The sequence below is a fragment of the Lethenteron reissneri genome, chromosome 11 (genome assembly GCF_015708825.2).
Source record: "Lethenteron reissneri isolate LAM-NWPU_2019-01 chromosome 11, ASM1570882v1, whole genome shotgun sequence".
Taxonomy (NCBI): Eukaryota; Metazoa; Chordata; class Hyperoartia; order Petromyzontiformes; family Petromyzontidae; genus Lethenteron; species Lethenteron reissneri.
The window spans coordinates 2,156,441-2,179,121 of record NC_083789.1 but is presented as its reverse complement, the minus strand read 5'-3'; the positions used below and the strand labels follow the sequence as shown (position 1 = coordinate 2,179,121).

The window sequence follows — 22,681 nt, the reverse complement described above, 5'->3', positions numbered from 1 at the left end:
AATACTAAATTTAGGAAGCTTTATTCTCGGCATTTTATGCTTCTCTTTGATTCCTTGCGCTTCCACATCTGAACCTATTTTAGGAATTTCAGTGGTAGGCGCTTGAATGTTACCTTCTAAATTTGGTGTTGAAACACTACCTTTAGAGTTAAAATGAGGATCTTTCAGATCAAAATTAATATCAGGGGCATGAATCTTTGGTCCAGATAGGTGTAAGTCTGGCATTTTAATGTTTAATCCTTTAGTTTTAACGCCTGGTCCTTCTGGGCTAGTATCTGTTAGATTAACATCGGTGGCACCGCTATTAAGTGTGATGTCATGTGTAAGCACACTAAGGTCTGTCCTGGGTAAAGTAACATCTACATTAGAACCTTTTAGTTTTGGGCCAGTAATTCTGAAGTGGGGTTTTTTCAATTTGTGCATTTTAAACTTTCCATCTGGACTTTCAGTATGAATATCTGACCCTTCAGCACCAAAGTCAAGGTGTAGCTCTTTCATATCTCCCTGGGAAGTGGGTAAAGAACCTCCCTTAGATTTAAGTTTTGGTCCTTTGGTATCGAACTTATGTAGTTTCGGCCCTGAAAAGTGCACATCTGGCATTCCGAATTTGAACTTCTTACCTTTGATATCAGGCCCTTCAAGATCTACATTGGGCCCTGTCAGATTCAAATCTACTTCAGGAACCTTAACCTTGGCATCAAATTCAGTAGTGGGTACTCCAATGTCTCCTTTTGGCAAAGAAACATCCAAATCAAGGTCCGGACCTTGAATGTCACCTTCTAGTTTGGGTGTTGAAATGGCTCCTTTAGTTTTGAAGTGGGGAGCTTTGAAGTCAAGGCTGACATCGGGTCCATGCATTTTGGGTCCAGAGATATGGAATTCTGGCATTTTCAGTTTGAAGCCTTTCCCATGTGCATCAGGACCAGAAACGTTTAGATCGGGTGCATCAAGATCAACTTTTACTTCAGGAGCACTGACATCTAACTGGGCATCAGGTAGAGAAACATCAATATCATCCTTTGGCACAGTGGCATTCAAGTCTATGTCAGAACCGGTTAGTTTTGGGCCGGAGATTCCAAACTTGGGCATTTTGAATTTAGGCATTTTCAACTTTCCATCGGGACCTTCTACATCTGGACCTTCAACACTTACATCCACATCTGGCCCTTTAAATTCACCTTCAAGTTTAGGTAGGGAGTCACCTTTTCCTTTCAGTTTTGGAGCTTTTATGTCAAAGTTAATGTCTGGTTTGTGTATCTTGGGTCCTGAGAAGTGCACATCTGGCATTCCGAATTTGAACTTTTTGCCTTTGATATAAGGCCCTTCCAGATCTACATCGGGCCCTGTCAGATTCAAGTCTACTTCTGGAACCTTAACCTTGGCATCAAATTCAGAAGTGGGTACTCCAATGTCTCCTTTTGGCAAAGAAACATCCAAATCAAGGTCCGGACCTTGAATGTCACCTTCTAGTTTGGGCGTTGAAATGCCTCCTTTAGTTTTGAAGTGGGGAGCTTTGAAGTCAAGGCTGACATCGGGTCCATGCATTTTGGGTCCAGAGATATGAAAATCTGGCATTTTTAGTTTGAATCCTTTCCCATGTGCATCAGGACCAGAAACGTTTAGATCGGGTGCATCAAGATCAACTTTTACTTCAGGAGCACTGACATCTAACTGGGCATCAGGTAGAGAAACATCAATATCTGCCTTCGGCACAGTGGCATTCAAGTCTATGTCGGAACCGGTTAGTTTTGGGCCGGAGATTCCAAACTTGGGCATTTTGAATTTAGGCATTTTCAACTTTCCATCGGGACCTTCCACATCTGGACCTTCAACACTTACATCCACATCTGGCCCTTTAAATTCACCTTCAAGTTTAGGTAGGGAGTCACCTTTTCCTTTAAGTTTTGGACCTTTTATGTCAAAGTTAATGTCTGGTTTGTGTATCTTGGGACCTGAGAAGTGCACATCTGGCATTCCGAATTTGAACTTCTTACCTTTGATATCAGGCCCTTCAAGATCTACATTGGGCCCTGTCAGATTCAAATCTACTTCAGGAACCTTAACCTTGGCATCAAATTCAGTAGTGGGTACTCCAATGTCTCCTTTTGGCAAAGAAACATCCAAATCAAGGTCCGGACCTTGAATGTCACCTTCTAGTTTGGGCGTTGAAATGGCTCCTTTAGTTTTGAAGTGGGGAGCTTTGAAGTCAAGGCTGACATCGGGTCCATGCATTTTGGGTCCAGAGATATGGAATTCTGGCATTTTCAGTTTGAAGCCTTTCCCATGTGCATCAGAACCAGAAACATTTAGATCGGGTGCATCAAGATCGACTTTTACTTCAGGAGCACTGACATCTAACTGGGCATCAGGTAGAGAAACATCAATATCTGCCTTCGGCACAGTGGCATTCAAGTCTATGTCGGAACCGGTTAGTTTTGGGCCGGAGATTCCAAACTTGGGCATTTTGAATTTAGGCATTTTCAACTTTCCATCAGGACCTTCCACACCTGGACCTTCAACACTTACATCCACATCTGGCCCTTTAAATTCACCTTCAAGCTTAGGTAGGGAGTCACCTTTTCCTTTCAGTTTTGGAGCTTTTATGTCGAAGTTAATGTCTGGTTTGTGTATCTTGGGACCTGAGAAGTGCACATCTGGCATTCCGAATTTGAACTTCTTACCTTTGATATCAGGCCCTTCCAGATCTACATTGGGCCCTGTCAGATTCAAATCTACTTCGGGAACCTTAACCTTGGCATCAAATTCAGTAGTGGGTACTCCAATGTCTCCTTTTGGCAAAGAAACATCCAAATCAAGGTCCGGACCTTGAATGTCACCTTCTAGTTTGGGCGTTGAAATGCCTCCTTTAGTTTTGAAGTGGGGAGCTTTGAAGTCAAGGCTGACATCGGGTGCATGCATTTTGGGTCCAGAGATATGAAAATCTGGCATTTTTAGTTTGAATCCTTTCCCATGTGCATCAGGACCAGAAAGATTAAGATCGGGTGCATCAAGATCGACTTTCACTTCAGGAGCACTGACATCTAACTGGGCATCAGGTAGAGAAACATCAATATCTGCCTTCGGCACAGTGGCATTCAAGTCTATGTCGGAACCGGTTAGTTTTGGGCCGGAGATTCCAAACTTGGGCATTTTGAATTTAGGCATTTTCAACTTTCCATCGGGACCTTCCACATCTGGACCTTCAACACTTACATCCACATCTGGCCCTTTAAATTCACCTTCAAGCTTAGGTAGGGAGTCACCTTTTCCTTTCAGTTTTGGAGCTTTTATGTCAAAGTTAATGTCTGGTTTGTGTATCTTGGGTCCTGAGAAGTGCACATCTGGCATTCCGAATTTGAACTTTTTGCCTTTGATATCAGGCCCTTCCAGATCTACATCGGGCCCTGTCAGATTCAAGTCTACTTCTGGAACCTTAACCTTGGCATCAAATTCAGAAGTGGGTACTCCAATGTCTCCTTTTGGCAAAGAAACATCCAAATCAAGGTCCGGACCTTGAATGTCACCTTCTAGTTTGGGCGTTGAAATGCCTCCTTTAGTTTTGAAGTGGGGAGCTTTGAAGTCAAGGCTGACATCGGGTGCATGCATTTTGGGTCCAGAGATATGAAAATCTGGCATTTTTAGTTTGAATCCTTTCCCATGTGCATCAGGGCCAGAAAGATTAAGATCGGGTGCATCAAGATCGACTTTCACTTCAGGAGCACTGACATCTAACTGGGCATCAGGTAGAGAAACATCAATATCTGCCTTCGGCACAGTGGCATTCAAGTCTATGTCGGAACCGGTTAGTTTTGGGCCGGAGATTCCAAACTTGGGCATTTTGAATTTAGGCATTTTCAACTTTCCATCGGGACCTTCCACATCTGGACCTTCAACACTTACATCCACATCTGGCCCTTTAAATTCACCTTCAAGTTTAGGTAGGGAGTCACCTTTTCCTTTCAGTTTTGGAGCTTTTATGTCAAAGTTAATGTCTGGTTTGTGTATCTTGGGTCCTGAGAAGTGCACATCTGGCATTCCGAATTTGAACTTTTGCCTTTGATATCAGGCCCTTCCAGATCTACATCGGGCCCTGTCAGATTCAAATCTACTTCTGGAACCTTAACCTTGGCATCAAATTCAGAAGTGGGTACTCCAATGTCTCCTTTTGGCAAAGAAACATCCAAATCAAGGTCCGGACCTTGAATGTCACCTTCTAGTTTGGGCGTTGAAATGCCTCCTTTAGTTTTGAAGTGGGGAGCTTTGAAGTCAAGGCTGACATCGGGTGCATGCATTTTGGGTCCAGAGATATGAAAATCTGGCATTTTAGTTTGAATCCTTTCCCATGTGCATCAGGACCAGAAAGATTAAGATCGGGTGCATCAAGATCGACTTTCACTTCAGGAGCACTGACATCTAACTGGGCATCAGGTAGAGAAACATCAATATCTGCCTTCGGCACAGTGGCATTCAAGTCTATGTCGGAACCGGTTAGTTTTGGGCCGGAGATTCCAAACTTGGGCATTTTGAATTTAGGCATTTTCAACTTTCCATCGGGACCTTCCACATCTGGACCTTCAACACTTACATCCACATCTGGCCCTTTAAATTCACCTTCAAGCTTAGGTAGGGAGTCACCTTTTCCTTTCAGTTTTGGAGCTTTTATGTCAAAGTTAATGTCTGGTTTGTGTATCTTGGGTCCTGAGAAGTGCACATCTGGCATTCCGAATTTGAACTTCTTGCCTTTGATATCAGGCCCTTCCAGATCTACATCGGGCCCTGTCAGATTCAAATCTACTTCTGGAACCTTAACCTTGGCATCAAATTCAGAAGTGGGTACTCCAATGTCTCCTTTTGGCAAAGAAACATCCAAATCAAGGTCCGGACCTTGAATGTCACCTTCTAGTTTGGGCGTTGAAATGCCTCCTTTAGTTTTGAAGTGGGGAGCTTTGAAGTCAAGGCTGACATCGGGTGCATGCATTTTGGGTCCAGAGATATGAAAATCTGGCATTTTTAGTTTGAATCCTTTCCCATGTGCATCAGGACCAGAAAGATTAAGATCGGGTGCATCAAGATCGACTTTCACTTCAGGAGCACTGACATCTAACTGGGCATCAGGTAGAGAAACATCAATATCTGCCTTCGGCACAGTGGCATTCAAGTCTATGTCGGAACCGGTTAGTTTTGGGCCGGAGATTCCAAACTTGGGCATTTTGAATTTAGGCATTTTCAACTTTCCATCGGGACCTTCCACATCTGGACCTTCAACACTTACATCCACATCTGGCCCTTTAAATTCACCTTCAAGTTTAGGTAGGGAGTCACCTTTTCCTTTCAGTTTTGGAGCTTTTATGTCAAAGTTAATGTCTGGTTTGTGTATCTTGGGTCCTGAGAAGTGCACATCTGGCATTCCGAATTTGAACTTTTTGCCTTTGATATCAGGCCCTTCCAGATCTACATCGGGCCCTGTCAGATTCAAGTCTACTTCTGGAACCTTAACCTTGGCATCAAATTCAGAAGTGGGTACTCCAATGTCTCCTTTTGGCAAAGAAACATCCAAATCAAGGTCCGGACCTTGAATGTCACCTTCTAGTTTGGGCGTTGAAATGCCTCCTTTAGTTTTGAAGTGGGGAGCTTTGAAGTCAAGGCTGACATCGGGTGCATGCATTTTGGGTCCAGAGATATGAAAATCTGGCATTTTTAGTTTGAATCCTTTCCCATGTGCATCAGGACCAGAAAGATTAAGATCGGGTGCATCAAGATCGACTTTCACTTCAGGAGCACTGACATCTAACTGGGCATCAGGTAGAGAAACATCAATATCTGCCTTCGGCACAGTGGCATTCAAGTCTATGTCGGAACCGGTTAGTTTTGGGCCGGAGATTCCAAACTTGGGCATTTTGAATTTAGGCATTTTCAACTTTCCATCGGGACCTTCCACATCTGGACCTTCAACACTTACATCCACATCTGGCCCTTTAAATTCACCTTCAAGCTTAGGTAGGGAGTCACCTTTTCCTTTCAGTTTTGGAGCTTTTATGTCAAAGTTAATGTCTGGTTTGTGTATCTTGGGTCCTGAGAAGTGCACATCTGGCATTCCGAATTTGAACTTTTTGCCTTTGATATCAGGCCCTTCCAGATCTACATCGGGCCCTGTCAGATTCAAATCTACTTCTGGAACCTTAACCTTGGCATCAAATTCAGAAGTGGGTACTCCAATGTCTCCTTTTGGCAAAGAAACATCCAAATCAAGGTCCGGACCTTGAATGTCACCTTCTAGTTTGGGCGTTGAAATGCCTCCTTTAGTTTTGAAGTGGGGAGCTTTGAAGTCAAGGCTGACATCGGGTGCATGCATTTTGGGTCCAGAGATATGAAAATCTGGCATTTTTAGTTTGAATCCTTTCCCATGTGCATCAGGACCAGAAAGATTAAGATCGGGTGCATCAAGATCGACTTTCACTTCAGGAGCACTGACATCTAACTGGGCATCAGGTAGAGAAACATCAATATCTGCCTTCGGCACAGTGGCATTCAAGTCTATGTCGGAACCGGTTAGTTTTGGGCCGGAGATTCCAAACTTGGGCATTTTGAATTTAGGCATTTTCAACTTTCCATCGGGACCTTCCACATCTGGACCTTCAACACTTACATCCACATCTGGCCCTTTAAATTCACCTTCAAGTTTAGGTAGGGAGTCACCTTTTCCTTTCAGTTTTGGAGCTTTTATGTCAAAGTTAATGTCTGGTTTGTGTATCTTGGGTCCTGAGAAGTGCACATCTGGCATTCCGAATTTGAACTTTTTGCCTTTGATATCAGGCCCTTCCAGATCTACATCGGGCCCTGTCAGATTCAAGTCTACTTCTGGAACCTTAACCTTGGCATCAAATTCAGAAGTAGGGTACTCCAATGTCTCCTTTTGGCAAAGAAACATCCAAATCAAGGTCCGGACCTTGAATGTCACCTTCTAGTTTGGGCGTTGAAATGCCTCCTTTAGTTTTGAAGTGGGGAGCTTTGAAGTCAAGGCTGACATCGGGTGCATGCATTTTGGGTCCAGAGATATGAAAATCTGGCATTTTTAGTTTGAATCCTTTCCCATGTGCATCAGGGCCAGAAAGATTAAGATCGGGTGCATCAAGATCGACTTTCACTTCAGGAGCACTGACATCTAACTGGGCATCAGGTAGAGAAACATCAATATCTGCCTTCGGCACAGTGGCATTCAAGTCTATGTCGGAACCGGTTAGTTTTGGGCCGGAGATTCCAAACTTGGGCATTTTGAATTTAGGCATTTTCAACTTTCCATCGGGACCTTCCACATCTGGACCTTCAACACTTACATCCACATCTGGCCCTTTAAATTCACCTTCAAGTTTAGGTAGGGAGTCACCTTTTCCTTTCAGTTTTGGAGCTTTTATGTCAAAGTTAATGTCTGGTTTGTGTATCTTGGGTCCTGAGAAGTGCACATCTGGCATTCCGAATTTGAACTTTTTGCCTTTGATATCAGGCCCTTCCAGATCTACATCGGGCCCTGTCAGATTCAAGTCTACTTCTGGAACCTTAACCTTGGCATCAAATTCAGAAGTGGGTACTCCAATGTCTCCTTTTGGCAAAGAAACATCCAAATCAAGGTCCGGACCTTGAATGTCACCTTCTAGTTTGGGCGTTGAAATGCCTCCTTTAGTTTTGAAGTGGGGAGCTTTGAAGTCAAGGCTGACATCGGGTGCATGCATTTTGGGTCCAGAGATATGAAAATCTGGCATTTTTAGTTTGAATCCTTTCCCATGTGCATCAGGGCCAGAAAGATTAAGATCGGGTGCATCAAGATCGACTTTCACTTCAGGAGCACTGACATCTAACTGGGCATCAGGTAGAGAAACATCAATATCTGCCTTCGGCACAGTGGCATTCAAGTCTATGTCGGAACCGGTTAGTTTTGGGCCGGAGATTCCAAACTTGGGCATTTTGAATTTAGGCATTTTCAACTTTCCATCGGGACCTTCTACATCTGGACCTTCAACACTTACATCCACATCTGGCCCTTTAAATTCACCTTCAAGTTTAGGTAGGGAGTCACCTTTTCCTTTCAGTTTTGGAGCTTTTATGTCAAAGTTAATGTCTGGTTTGTGTATCTTGGGTCCTGAGAAGTGCACATCTGGCATTCCGAATTTGAACTTTTTGCCTTTGATATCAGGCCCTTCCAGATCTACATCGGGCCCTGTCAGATTCAAGTCTACTTCTGGAACCTTAACCTTGGCATCAAATTCAGAAGTGGGTACTCCAATGTCTCCTTTTGGCAAAGAAACATCCAAATCAAGGTCCGGACCTTGAATGTCACCTTCTAGTTTGGGCGTTGAAATGCCTCCTTTAGTTTTGAAGTGGGGAGCTTTGAAGTCAAGGCTGACATCGGGTGCATGCATTTTGGGTCCAGAGATATGAAAATCTGGCATTTTTAGTTTGAATCCTTTCCCATGTGCATCAGGACCAGAAAGATTAAGATCGGGTGCATCAAGATCGACTTTCACTTCAGGAGCACTGACATCTAACTGGGCATCAGGTAGAGAAACATCAATATCTGCCTTCGGCACAGTGGCATTCAAGTCTATGTCGGAACCGGTTAGTTTTGGGCCGGAGATTCCAAACTTGGGCATTTTGAATTTAGGCATTTTCAACTTTCCATCGGGACCTTCCACATCTGGACCTTCAACACTTACATCCACATCTGGCCCTTTAAATTCACCTTCAAGTTTAGGTAGGGAGTCACCTTTTCCTTTCAGTTTTGGAGCTTTTATGTCAAAGTTAATGTCTGGTTTGTGTATCTTGGGTCCTGAGAAGTGCACATCTGGCATTCCGAATTTGAACTTTTTGCCTTTGATATCAGGCCCTTCCAGATCTACATCGGGCCCTGTCAGATTCAAGTCTACTTCTGGAACCTTAACCTTGGCATCAAATTCAGAAGTGGGTACTCCAATGTCTCCTTTTGGCAAAGAAACATCCAAATCAAGGTCCGGACCTTGAATGTCACCTTCTAGTTTGGGCGTTGAAATGCCTCCTTTAGTTTTGAAGTGGGGAGCTTTGAAGTCAAGGCTGACATCGGGTGCATGCATTTTGGGTCCAGAGATATGAAAATCTGGCATTTTTAGTTTGAATCCTTTCCCATGTGCATCAGGGCCAGAAAGATTAAGATCGGGTGCATCAAGATCGACTTTCACTTCAGGAGCACTGACATCTAACTGGGCATCAGGTAGAGAAACATCAATATCTGCCTTCGGCACAGTGGCATTCAAGTCTATGTCGGAACCGGTTAGTTTTGGGCCGGAGATTCCAAACTTGGGCATTTTGAATTTAGGCATTTTCAACTTTCCATCGGGACCTTCTACATCTGGACCTTCAACACTTACATCCACATCTGGCCCTTTAAATTCACCTTCAAGTTTAGGTAGGGAGTCACCTTTTCCTTTCAGTTTTGGAGCTTTTATGTCAAAGTTAATGTCTGGTTTGTGTATCTTGGGTCCTGAGAAGTGCACATCTGGCATTCCGAATTTGAACTTTTTGCCTTTGATATCAGGCCCTTCCAGATCTACATCGGGCCCTGTCAGATTCAAGTCTACTTCTGGAACCTTAACCTTGGCATCAAATTCAGAAGTGGGTACTCCAATGTCTCCTTTTGGCAAAGAAACATCCAAATCAAGGTCCGGACCTTGAATGTCACCTTCTAGTTTGGGCGTTGAAATGCCTCCTTTAGTTTTGAAGTGGGGAGCTTTGAAGTCAAGGCTGACATCGGGTGCATGCATTTTGGGTCCAGAGATATGAAAATCTGGCATTTTTAGTTTGAATCCTTTCCCATGTGCATCAGGGCCAGAAAGATTAAGATCGGGTGCATCAAGATCGACTTTCACTTCAGGAGCACTGACATCTAACTGGGCATCAGGTAGAGAAACATCAATATCTGCCTTCGGCACAGTGGCATTCAAGTCTATGTCGGAACCGGTTAGTTTTGGGCCGGAGATTCCAAACTTGGGCATTTTGAATTTAGGCATTTTCAACTTTCCATCGGGACCTTCTACATCTGGACCTTCAACACTTACATCCACATCTGGCCCTTTAAATTCACCTTCAAGTTTAGGTAGGGAGTCACCTTTTCCTTTCAGTTTTGGAGCTTTTATGTCAAAGTTAATGTCTGGTTTGTGTATCTTGGGTCCTGAGAAGTGCACATCTGGCATTCCGAATTTGAACTTTTTGCCTTTGATATCAGGCCCTTCCAGATCTACATCGGGCCCTGTCAGATTCAAGTCTACTTCTGGAACCTTAACCTTGGCATCAAATTCAGAAGTGGGTACTCCAATGTCTCCTTTTGGCAAAGAAACATCCAAATCAAGGTCCGGACCTTGAATGTCACCTTCTAGTTTGGGCGTTGAAATGCCTCCTTTAGTTTTGAAGTGGGGAGCTTTGAAGTCAAGGCTGACATCGGGTGCATGCATTTTGGGTCCAGAGATATGAAAATCTGGCATTTTTAGTTTGAATCCTTTCCCATGTGCATCAGGACCAGAAAGATTAAGATCGGGTGCATCAAGATCGACTTTCACTTCAGGAGCACTGACATCTAACTGGGCATCAGGTAGAGAAACATCAATATCTGCCTTCGGCACAGTGGCATTCAAGTCTATGTCGGAACCGGTTAGTTTTGGGCCGGAGATTCCAAACTTGGGCATTTTGAATTTAGGCATTTTCAACTTTCCATCGGGACCTTCCACATCTGGACCTTCAACACTTACATCCACATCTGGCCCTTTAAATTCACCTTCAAGTTTAGGTAGGGAGTCACCTTTTCCTTTCAGTTTTGGAGCTTTTATGTCAAAGTTAATGTCTGGTTTGTGTATCTTGGGTCCTGAGAAGTGCACATCTGGCATTCCGAATTTGAACTTTTTGCCTTTGATATCAGGCCCTTCCAGATCTACATCGGGCCCTGTCAGATTCAAGTCTACTTCTGGAACCTTAACCTTGGCATCAAATTCAGAAGTGGGTACTCCAATGTCTCCTTTTGGCAAAGAAACATCCAAATCAAGGTCCGGACCTTGAATGTCACCTTCTAGTTTGGGCGTTGAAATGCCTCCTTTAGTTTTGAAGTGGGGAGCTTTGAAGTCAAGGCTGACATCGGGTGCATGCATTTTGGGTCCAGAGATATGAAAATCTGGCATTTTTAGTTTGAATCCTTTCCCATGTGCATCAGGACCAGAAAGATTAAGATCGGGTGCATCAAGATCGACTTTCACTTCAGGAGCACTGACATCTAACTGGGCATCAGGTAGAGAAACATCAATATCTGCCTTCGGCACAGTGGCATTCAAGTCTATGTCGGAACCGGTTAGTTTTGGGCCGGAGATTCCAAACTTGGGCATTTTGAATTTAGGCATTTTCAACTTTCCATCGGGACCTTCCACATCTGGACCTTCAACACTTACATCCACATCTGGCCCTTTAAATTCACCTTCAAGTTTAGGTAGGGAGTCACCTTTTCCTTTCAGTTTTGGAGCTTTTATGTCAAAGTTAATGTCTGGTTTGTGTATCTTGGGTCCTGAGAAGTGCACATCTGGCATTCCGAATTTGAACTTTTTGCCTTTGATATCAGGCCCTTCCAGATCTACATCGGGCCCTGTCAGATTCAAGTCTACTTCTGGAACCTTAACCTTGGCATCAAATTCAGAAGTGGGTACTCCAATGTCTCCTTTTGGCAAAGAAACATCCAAATCAAGGTCCGGACCTTGAATGTCACCTTCTAGTTTGGGCGTTGAAATGCCTCCTTTAGTTTTGAAGTGGGGAGCTTTGAAGTCAAGGCTGACATCGGGTGCATGCATTTTGGGTCCAGAGATATGAAAATCTGGCATTTTTAGTTTGAATCCTTTCCCATGTGCATCAGGACCAGAAAGATTAAGATCGGGTGCATCAAGATCGACTTTCACTTCAGGAGCACTGACATCTAACTGGGCATCAGGTAGAGAAACATCAATATCTGCCTTCGGCACAGTGGCATTCAAGTCTATGTCGGAACCGGTTAGTTTTGGGCCGGAGATTCCAAACTTGGGCATTTTGAATTTAGGCATTTTCAACTTTCCATCGGGACCTTCCACATCTGGACCTTCAACACTTACATCCACATCTGGCCCTTTAAATTCACCTTCAAGTTTAGGTAGGGAGTCACCTTTTCCTTTCAGTTTTGGAGCTTTTATGTCAAAGTTAATGTCTGGTTTGTGTATCTTGGGTCCTGAGAAGTGCACATCTGGCATTCCGAATTTGAACTTTTTGCCTTTGATATCAGGCCCTTCCAGATCTACATCGGGCCCTGTCAGATTCAAGTCTACTTCTGGAACCTTAACCTTGGCATCAAATTCAGAAGTGGGTACTCCAATGTCTCCTTTTGGCAAAGAAACATCCAAATCAAGGTCCGGACCTTGAATGTCACCTTCTAGTTTGGGCGTTGAAATGCCTCCTTTAGTTTTGAAGTGGGGAGCTTTGAAGTCAAGGCTGACATCGGGTGCATGCATTTTGGGTCCAGAGATATGAAAATCTGGCATTTTTAGTTTGAATCCTTTCCCATGTGCATCAGGACCAGAAAGATTAAGATCGGGTGCATCAAGATCGACTTTCACTTCAGGAGCACTGACATCTAACTGGGCATCAGGTAGAGAAACATCAATATCTGCCTTCGGCACAGTGGCATTCAAGTCTATGTCGGAACCGGTTAGTTTTGGGCCGGAGATTCCAAACTTGGGCATTTTGAATTTAGGCATTTTCAACTTTCCATCGGGACCTTCCACATCTGGACCTTCAACACTTACATCCACATCTGGCCCTTTAAATTCACCTTCAAGTTTAGGTAGGGAGTCACCTTTTCCTTTCAGTTTTGGAGCTTTTATGTCAAAGTTAATGTCTGGTTTGTGTATCTTGGGTCCTGAGAAGTGCACATCTGGCATTCCGAATTTGAACTTTTTGCCTTTGATATCAGGCCCTTCCAGATCTACATCGGGCCCTGTCAGATTCAAGTCTACTTCTGGAACCTTAACCTTGGCATCAAATTCAGAAGTGGGTACTCCAATGTCTCCTTTTGGCAAAGAAACATCCAAATCAAGGTCCGGACCTTGAATGTCACCTTCTAGTTTGGGCGTTGAAATGCCTCCTTTAGTTTTGAAGTGGGGAGCTTTGAAGTCAAGGCTGACATCGGGTGCATGCATTTTGGGTCCAGAGATATGAAAATCTGGCATTTTTAGTTTGAATCCTTTCCCATGTGCATCAGGACCAGAAAGATTAAGATCGGGTGCATCAAGATCGACTTTCACTTCAGGAGCACTGACATCTAACTGGGCATCAGGTAGAGAAACATCAATATCTGCCTTCGGCACAGTGGCATTCAAGTCTATGTCGGAACCGGTTAGTTTTGGGCCGGAGATTCCAAACTTGGGCATTTTGAATTTAGGCATTTTCAACTTTCCATCGGGACCTTCTACATCTGGACCTTCAACACTTACATCCACATCTGGCCCTTTAAATTCACCTTCAAGTTTAGGTAGGGAGTCACCTTTTCCTTTCAGTTTTGGAGCTTTTATGTCAAAGTTAATGTCTGGTTTGTGTATCTTGGGTCCTGAGAAGTGCACATCTGGCATTCCGAATTTGAACTTTTTGCCTTTGATATCAGGCCCTTCCAGATCTACATCGGGCCCTGTCAGATTCAAGTCTACTTCTGGAACCTTAACCTTGGCATCAAATTCAGAAGTGGGTACTCCAATGTCTCCTTTTGGCAAAGAAACATCCAAATCAAGGTCCGGACCTTGAATGTCACCTTCTAGTTTGGGCGTTGAAATGCCTCCTTTAGTTTTAAAGTGGGGAGCTTTGAAGTCAAGGCTGACATCGGGTGCATGCATTTTGGGTCCAGAGATATGAAAATCTGGCATTTTTAGTTTGAATCCTTTCCCATGTGCATCAGGGCCAGAAAGATTAAGATCGGGTGCATCAAGATCGACTTTCACTTCAGGAGCACCGACATCTAACTGGGCATCAGGTAGAGAAACATCAATATCTGCCTTCGGCACAGTGGCATTCAAGTCTATGTCGGAACCAGTTAGTTTTGGGCCGGAGATTCCAAACTTGGGCATTTTGAATTTAGGCATTTTCAACTTTCCATCGGGACCTTCTACATCTGGACCTTCAACACTTACATCCACATCTGGCCCTTTAAATTCACCTTCAAGTTTAGGTAGGGAGTCACCTTTTCCTTTCAGTTTTGGAGCTTTTATGTCAAAGTTAATGTCTGGTTTGTGTATCTTGGGTCCTGAGAAGTGCACATCTGGCATTCCGAATTTGAACTTTTTGCCTTTGATATCAGGCCCTTCCAGATCTACATCGGGCCCTGTCAGATTCAAGTCTACTTCTGGAACCTTAACCTTGGCATCAAATTCAGAAGTGGGTACTCCAATGTCTCCTTTTGGCAAAGAAACATCCAAATCAAGGTCCGGACCTTGAATGTCACCTTCTAGTTTGGGCGTTGAAATGCCTCCTTTAGTTTTGAAGTGGGGAGCTTTGAAGTCAAGGCTGACATCGGGTGCATGCATTTTGGGTCCAGAGATATGAAAATCTGGCATTTTTAGTTTGAATCCTTTCCCATGTGCATCAGGACCAGAAAGATTAAGATCGGGTGCATCAAGATCGACTTTCACTTCAGGAGCACTGACATCTAACTGGGCATCAGGTAGAGAAACATCAATATCTGCCTTCGGCACAGTGGCATTCAAGTCTATGTCGGAACCGGTTAGTTTTGGGCCGGAGATTCCAAACTTGGGCATTTTGAATTTAGGCATTTTCAACTTTCCATCGGGACTTTCCACATCTGGACCTTCAACACTTACATCCACATCTGGCCCTTTAAATTCACCTTCAAGTTTAGGTAGGGAGTCACCTTTTCCTTTCAGTTTTGGAGCTTTTATGTCAAAGTTAATGTCTGGTTTGTGTATCTTGGGTCCTGAGAAGTGCACATCTGGCATTCCGAATTTGAACTTTTTGCCTTTGATATCAGGCCCTTCCAGATCTACATCGGTCCCTGTCAGATTCAAATCTACTTCTGGAACCTTAACCTTGGCATCAAATTCAGAAGTGGGTACTCCAATCTCTACAGCAGCATTTGGACCTTTGATGTCACCCTCAGGTTTAGTTAGATAGCTATCTCTGGTTTTAAGTTTTGGAGCCTTTATGTCGAGTGTTATGTCTGGTTTATGTAACTTAGGCCCAGAGAAGTGCAAATCTGGCATACCTATTTTGAATTTCTTTCCTTCTCTTTCTATGTTTGGATCAGCAATATCAATTTAATTTTTTGCGCATTTTCATCCAATTCTATTTCAGGTACTGACCTATCAGCATCAACATTTGGAAGCATACTGTCCAAATCCATTTCAGAATCTTTTATATTTGGACCCGATATACCAACTTTAGGCATTTTAAAATTTGGCATTTTAAATTTCTTGTCTCCCCCTTCTATATCTCTAATTGGGGTTTGAGCATTTATTTCTACATTAGGGTCTTTCATGTTACCCTCTACATTAGGTGAAAAATCATCTTTGGTTTTAAAATGTGGAGGCTTGAAATCTATTCCTACATGTGGTGTATTTATCTTTGGTGCTGAAATATTAAACTTGGGCTTTTTAAATTTTAAACCCTTATGTTCTCTATCAAGCTCAATATCCAAACCACCTACATCCACATCATGATGATTCGCAGAAATCTCAAGATCAGGTTCATTTATTTCAATTTCAGGCTTTGATAACATTGCATCTTCATCTATATCACTACCTTTGAACTTCTGACCAGACATGCCAAATTTTGGCATTTTAAATTTCGGCATTTTGAACTTCCCTTCAGGCCCTTCTATGTCAACATTGGGTATGTCAGTACCGAATTCCACATAAGGTCCTTTCTTGTCCCCTTCCAGAGTAGGAACAGAAATATCAGTTTCAGGTTCTTTAAAGTCAAGGCTAACATAAGGTGCTTGTATCTTGGGCCCAGATAAGTGAACATCTGGCATTTTCAATTTGAACCCTTTGCCATCAATTTCAGACCCTTTTTGAGAAACATGAGGTGATTCCACATTCATGTCAGCTTTGGGCACTTTTTCTTTAAGATGAGGAATTGGAGAAATGTCAACATCAGTCAGTGGTACTTTTACATCAATATTTTGGTCGGTACTTTTAAATTTAGGTGCAGATATATCTATTTTGGGCATTTTTATATTTGGCATATGAAACTTGCCTTCGGGAGCTTCAATATTTGCATCTGATCCTTTTGATGTTCTGAAGTCCACATGCGGGTTTTTATAATCGGCTTCAAGTTTTGGTGTCGAGGCATCTGTTTTAGCTTTAAAATGTGGCGCTTTAAAATCAAAGCTGACATCTGGTGCATTCATCTTTGGAGCTGAAACATTAAATTTGGGCATTTTAAATTTACTTCCTCTCCCATCTGTTTCTGAATCTTCTAAGTTCATGTATGGATTGTGAACATCAATGTTCCCTTTCGGTGCATTTATGTCAAGTTCAACATCAGGTGGGGAAATATTAACATTTGCCTTGGGAAGATTAATGTTTGGCAGGTTAACATCAACATCAATGTCAGAACCTTTAATACCAGGACCTGAAATACCGATCTTTGGCATTTTGAATTGTGGCATTTTAAACCTTCCTTCTGGACCTTCTATATTTACGTCTGGACCTGCAGCATCGATTCCAACTTTTGGGCTTTTAATGTCACTCCCTATTTCTATTGGTACTTCTGGTACAGTCATGTCCACATCTGTTTGGGGGAATTTTTCTTTTATGTTAACTTTAGCAGTTTGAAAACTCGAGTCTACATTTATTTCAGAATCTTTTAGGCATGGACCACTAATTCCAAATTTAGGTATTTTAAACTTTCCATCTGGACCTTTAATATCGATGCCCGAGGTATCTGCACCAAATTCAACTCTTGGGCCCGTTATGCCACTCTGCAGAGAAATGTCATCCGCTTTGTACTCTGGTGCGTTAAGATCAATATTGGTATCTGGTGCATCAATCTTAGGCCCAGATATATGGAAATGTGGCATTTTTAGTTTAGTTTCTCTACCATGTATTTTAAATCCTTTGATGTCTACTTCTTCAACATACTTTGTTTCTGTTCTAAGTTTAGAAGTGGATTTTTCAACAGTGTATGTTGGTGAAACCATACCTGTGTCTTTGAACTCAGGTCCTAAAGTGTCAACATCTGTCATTTTTATTGCAGCACCTGAAGTTATTGAATATTCCCAATCTTCAATTGGTTTTGGTAGTGATACACCCCCTTCTATAGTTGTGATTGAAGGCCCAACTACATTTACTTTGGAAGTGCTAACTTCTGGCATGTTGAAATGTGTTCCAAATCCATCTTTAATATTAACATCAACATTTGGAGAAATGTCTAGTTTAGGTGCACAAATCTCAGTTTTTGATGTGCTGTCATCAATATTTGGATCAGTTGTTTGGATGCTGAATTTTGGGAATTTTATGACTGGCATTACAGGTTTGCCTCCTTGATCTTCAAATCCCACATCAGATTTATCAGTGGCAATACCAACATTTACATCACCTTGGAATGTCGGATCTTTCATATCTTTCACACCAATATCTGTCCCAGAAACATTAGGCATAGTGATTTGATATTTTGGCATTTTTAATTGAAAGCCTTTTGCTTTTCCACCTGGGAATTCTATCCCAGTGTCCTTTTTTGGAAGAGTAGTATCAAGATCAATTTCAGTGTAAGGTACGTGCACAGAAGGCATTTCTACTTTGGCATCTGCTCCCTTTATCATCAAACCAGGGACATCAGAAATTTGTTTAAATTCTCCCTGCAATTCTCCCCTAGAGGGGTCTGCTCCTGCATGCTTTGGTGATGTTACGTCGTAACTGGCTTTGTGAGTTTTAGTTTTTGATGCCCCAAAATGTATCCGTGGCATTTTTAACTTTATTTTTCTCCCTTTTCCCCTCGGAGAGTCACCTTCAACAAAATGGGCCTCACCTCCGGCCTCATTTTGGGGTTGAAGTTCCTCGTCGTATTCGGAGCTGCTCTTCGAGAATCTGAGGCTGCTCGACTTTTGTGGCTTTTTCATTTTCGGAAGTTTCAGCATCGACAGCTCCACGTCCGGAATTTCGGGTGACTTCATCTCGGAGTCTTCTCCCGACACATTTTCGTTTGCCTTCGCCCTCTTTTTGTGTTTCTTTGAATGTATGTCTCCTTGACCAGTCTGTTAAAAAAACACAAAACAGCGTACAGTTGTACCTAAAGGAAAAAAACAACCACTGCACATCTGTCATGTCATTCAATCACTTAACACATGTAATTATGATGCAATCTGTTTAACATGTAGGCTTTCGCGACCAATATCATCCATAAGGTTTTTTTTGGGTTAGATCGCGTAAATATATAAATGTTTTGTTAAAACCCGCCACCACCCGACACAGTCAACTAGTAAGGGCAAAATCTTGACTTAAAGCTTTCGTGACTGCAGGAATTCATATTTTTGGGTCTTCGGTAAAGTCACATAGTTAGGTTCAAAGAAAATAACAAAAAAACTACGACGTTTCGATTGCAACACAAGCAATCGTCATCAGGAGAAAAAAGAGCGTGAAAGCTGCTGAGGCAGGCTGTTTTCAAGGTTTGAAATGGGTGTAGCCCAGGGGTCGGCAACCTACGGCTCCGGAGCCGCATGCGGCTCTTTACGGGCTGCTTCTTGACGATATGTACGTATGTACAGTATGTACTCAGATGCATTGCGGCTCTTGAAATACTGAATTTTGTACCGAATTGGAAAGAAATGGCTCTTCTTGTTATTTTGGTTGCCGACCCCTGGTGTAGCCCAAGGGTCATAAACGAAGTGGGCGGGGGTAGTGATGTTAAGTGGGAAATTTGCATGTGAATGTAAGGTCGGAGAGCTTCCTCCACGATGATGAAGGCGCGGAGGTGGCCATTGTACTGTGAGAGATTAGCATGTCAATGTAAGATCGCAGAGCCACTGCCACATCGAGGACACGAGCAACGGTGGCTGTGTTAGTGAGACATTTAACCTGTTAATGTAAAACCAGAGTCGAAAATAACTACTAACATCGGAAGGTAGGATGGAAACATCACAGCCAGTTATGACTTAAACTGGTTGATAACGTCCTTCCAATGATTGCTCAGTTTGTACCCATTTTCTCGGTTGAAATTGTGTCTGTGTTTATATACATGACCCTTGGGCTACACCCATTTCAAACCTTTAAAACAGCCTGTCTCAGCAGCTTTCCTGCTCTTTTTTCTCTGGATGACGATTGCTTGTGTTGCAATTGAGACGTCGTAGTTTTTTTTGTTATTTTCTTTGAACCTATCTACGTGACTTTACCGAAAGACCCAAGAATAGTAAGGGTTGTCACGTAAACAGAACATGCCAATTTGTCACTAGTACAGCACATCAGTGTGTTGGAGAGCCAAGCCACAACATTTACAATCTTGAGTATGATGTTTCGCCAGTAATTACAACTAGCTTCATCAGGCCACAGCTAGATTTGAAATCTGTCTGTCGCTCTCCAACACACCGGTGTGCTGTACTAGTGGCGAATTGGCATGTTCTGTTTGTGACAACCCTTACTAGTTGACCTCTTATGGGTGATGCAATCTACTTTCACTGAAAAACATGAGATTTTAGCGCTACTATTTTTTTTATTTTTGATAAAATTGCATTTTATGTTATGAAGGTAATGTCACAGTGTATGGAATCTGACTGTAGATCATTAAGGTTATTAAAATTACTAAAATAACACATCAGCCACAACTAAAATGTTAAATAAAGATATTTAACAATATGGTATTTCACTGCAGTGAAATGCATTCGTAAAAAAATAAAATCCTCAACATCAATCTACTACCGAGTGAAGGCATTATTCCACCGATGCCATTTGCGGATGTGCATTTGGTTTTTCTTTGCACAAAGATATTACCAATTTTGTTTCTAAATCATCCCTTCCCATCGACATTTCATTGTGCAAGGTGTCATATTTACATCATATTTGTGTACCCCTTTCCCCTATCGCTCGTGCTTTGTAATGGACTCTTGTTCAATAAAATAATATAGGTATCACTTATTACACTGTGCATATTGTTTCAAAGTTGTTTTCATCACAAACAATTAAGGCACTTACCCCTCTCAAGCCCTTTACATCCACATCAGCTGATCCAAAAGAGCTTGAAGCTTCCAAATCGGAGGCTGCGGTTCCATGTTTCCTCTTGAGACGGAATCCAACCTGGTAAGGCTCCGAGTATTGTAGAATCTTGAGGGCATCTTCATACTTCATATTATCGAAGTACACAGTGGCACTTAGAATCTGGTCACCTAGAGGTGAGAAAATCACCACTTCATCACATTGTCAACAAAAGAGTTTCAATTCTAGATTAGAAGTTTTCGTGACTGCAAGGATCCATACTTCTTACCTAGGGTGAGGGCGGCTATCTTACCTTTCACCTACGTGACTTCACCGAAAAAACCAAAGAGTATGAAAAGAGTTTTAAGTGCATTAATTTGTAGAGAAAGACGTGCACATTACATTTTTGGAGCGGAGGTTACGGTTGTGCACAAAATAAGATGATGTCATCATGGTGCCACCAGACTTTGCTGCATCGTCAACACTCAACTTCCTGGATCTGCCCTAACAGTAAACCCCACCACCTTGGTCCTAGGTCTTTACCTCGGTTGCCAGAGCCAGAACAATATTTGTACAGCCAGAACAATCAAGTAACAAAGCAAGTAAATCAGCTCAGTAAATAATATTGCGAGTATTACGCTCTTATTTACGCTCCAATATCCTCATACTATGGAGGAAAACATACTTTGATTTACAACCGAGTTGTATGTACGTTTATACATACGTTGATCTTCTTTCGCACTGTATGTAGCCAACCGTGCTAATCGGAGGTGCCGAGTTGTACGGCATTCAGCTGAATAAAAGTAAGTCCAGGCAACGTCAAAAATGTTGCAGCAAAATATTTCTCATACGTTTAGACATAGCTCCCACACACCGTTAATCGACTGTCCACTTATCTGCCATGGAGATCATTACAACCATCGTAACATCAACTACACATCCATGGGATTCCCAGTGTGGCGACCGTTTGCCCATCTCAAATTCATCGCACCATGGTAAAACTTCGGGGAGACCCATTTAGCCAGAGGAAACAAGGACCTTCCAATGCACGAATATAGAAGTAACTTACTGAGACCCACGTTCAGGAAACACTTGTGGCTTTCAGTGCAAGAGCTCCAAGATTCAGGGTTCTTCCCACCCCCTCGGTGACCCAACGTCAGAAAGAGTTGTAACAACATCAACATAATGAACAAGGACCTCATTGGTGATCTCACCTAAGATACTCGTGGCTTTTTAATCGAACGTAAAATACGGTCGACTGAACCCGCGTCTGCAAAACACGCGGCAGATGCACGCGCCTTCTCCGTACATGACTCAATAGAAGTTGAAAAAAAGGGCCTCTAAAGAGGGCCTCTTATGGCCTCGAACGAGTTCAGACACAAAATGGAAGTTTGCTCTCACCTTCGTGAATCTTATGGCTCTTGGCGGCCGATGTGTTCTTCTTGATTTTTTTTATGTAGATGCCATCAGCTTTTCCACCACTGATTTCTAGGCCAGTCGCTCCAGCAGCAGCTGCCTTGCTGGATTCCTTATCTAGAAGGACCTCCACAACTTCGTCCGCATCAAACTCCTGAACAGACACACGCAACACGGGTATGAAATGCACCTCCGATTAGCACGGCTGGCTACCTACGGTGCAAAAGAAGTTAAACCTGTCACCATGGGCTTCAAATCGATATTGACATGAACGTCCCTGTAACCAGATTATGGAGAACGAAAGGTAAATGCATCATCTTGAGTGGTGTATCATCATCGTCATGATTATTAATTCGCAACTGATAAAAACTGGGACTTTTGGACATCATTGGAGCACTTACAGATCTCCCAGAACAGCGGCCACTTAAAAAATTGAACGAGAGCAAACACCTAGGAACCGGTGGCAATCCCTCTTTTGCTTTGTAGAGATGAAGGCGTGGGGGTCGGGGTTATATTGCTTATATTAGTTCTAGAAAGAGCTTCAGATGTTAATATTGGGAAGGGGGAGTTATCTGTTAATGTGATCAATTTCGTACTGATCAATATACCATGCGTCAATATTTGACTGTTTCTGCTTCGGTGTATTGGCAATACTGGATTGCTCTTGTCATGCCAATGAAGGCACCTCGCATCGATGTGAATATCAGTCGAACGAAACCCCTGACAAAGTGCCTGCTGCCGTTAAAAAGGTATCGTGTCATTACGATCCAACAAACGCTCTTCTCCCCCCGGCTGCAGAGTGAGGTGCAAGTGAGGGCACGCGCCAACGTCACCTCAACGCTGCCAGAAGTCACCGAAACGTCAGAGGTAGCCATGGCCTCCTTGGCCGCGCAGGCGCACCTCCAACTCCTGACAAAATCTTCTGACAGCTGCTCCTTACTTGACTGCAGGGAAGTCGAAAAAGAAGGGAATAGATTACGGCGGGTTTTCAATTGCACATTAGGTGTTTGAATGGCAAAGCGTTTTACGTGCGATCGGAATGCACGCTTCAC

At 42.9% G+C, this 22,681-nt stretch overlaps 1 protein-coding gene across 2 annotated transcripts in view; it reads right to left on the bottom strand.

Annotated features, from left to right (window-relative positions):
• The window catches only part of LOC133341265 (neuroblast differentiation-associated protein AHNAK-like), a 69,285-nt gene that overhangs the window by 11,015 nt on the left and 35,589 nt on the right, over positions 1–22,681 (bottom strand). The window contains exons 4-7 of one of the 2 annotated variants that reach the window (XM_061549762.1): positions 22,463–22,573; positions 21,615–21,783; positions 20,214–20,404; positions 18,058–18,283 (exon numbers count right to left, since the gene is read on the bottom strand). In XM_061549762.1, coding sequence (XP_061405746.1) covers positions 18,058–18,283; positions 20,214–20,404; positions 21,615–21,783; positions 22,463–22,504 — 628 coding nt within the window. In that variant the 5' untranslated portion in view covers positions 22,505–22,573. Of the gene's footprint in view, positions 1–15,175; positions 18,284–20,213; positions 20,405–21,614; positions 21,784–22,462; positions 22,574–22,681 lie in introns of those variants that run through there. The other variant, XM_061549761.1, reaches the window with a different exon arrangement.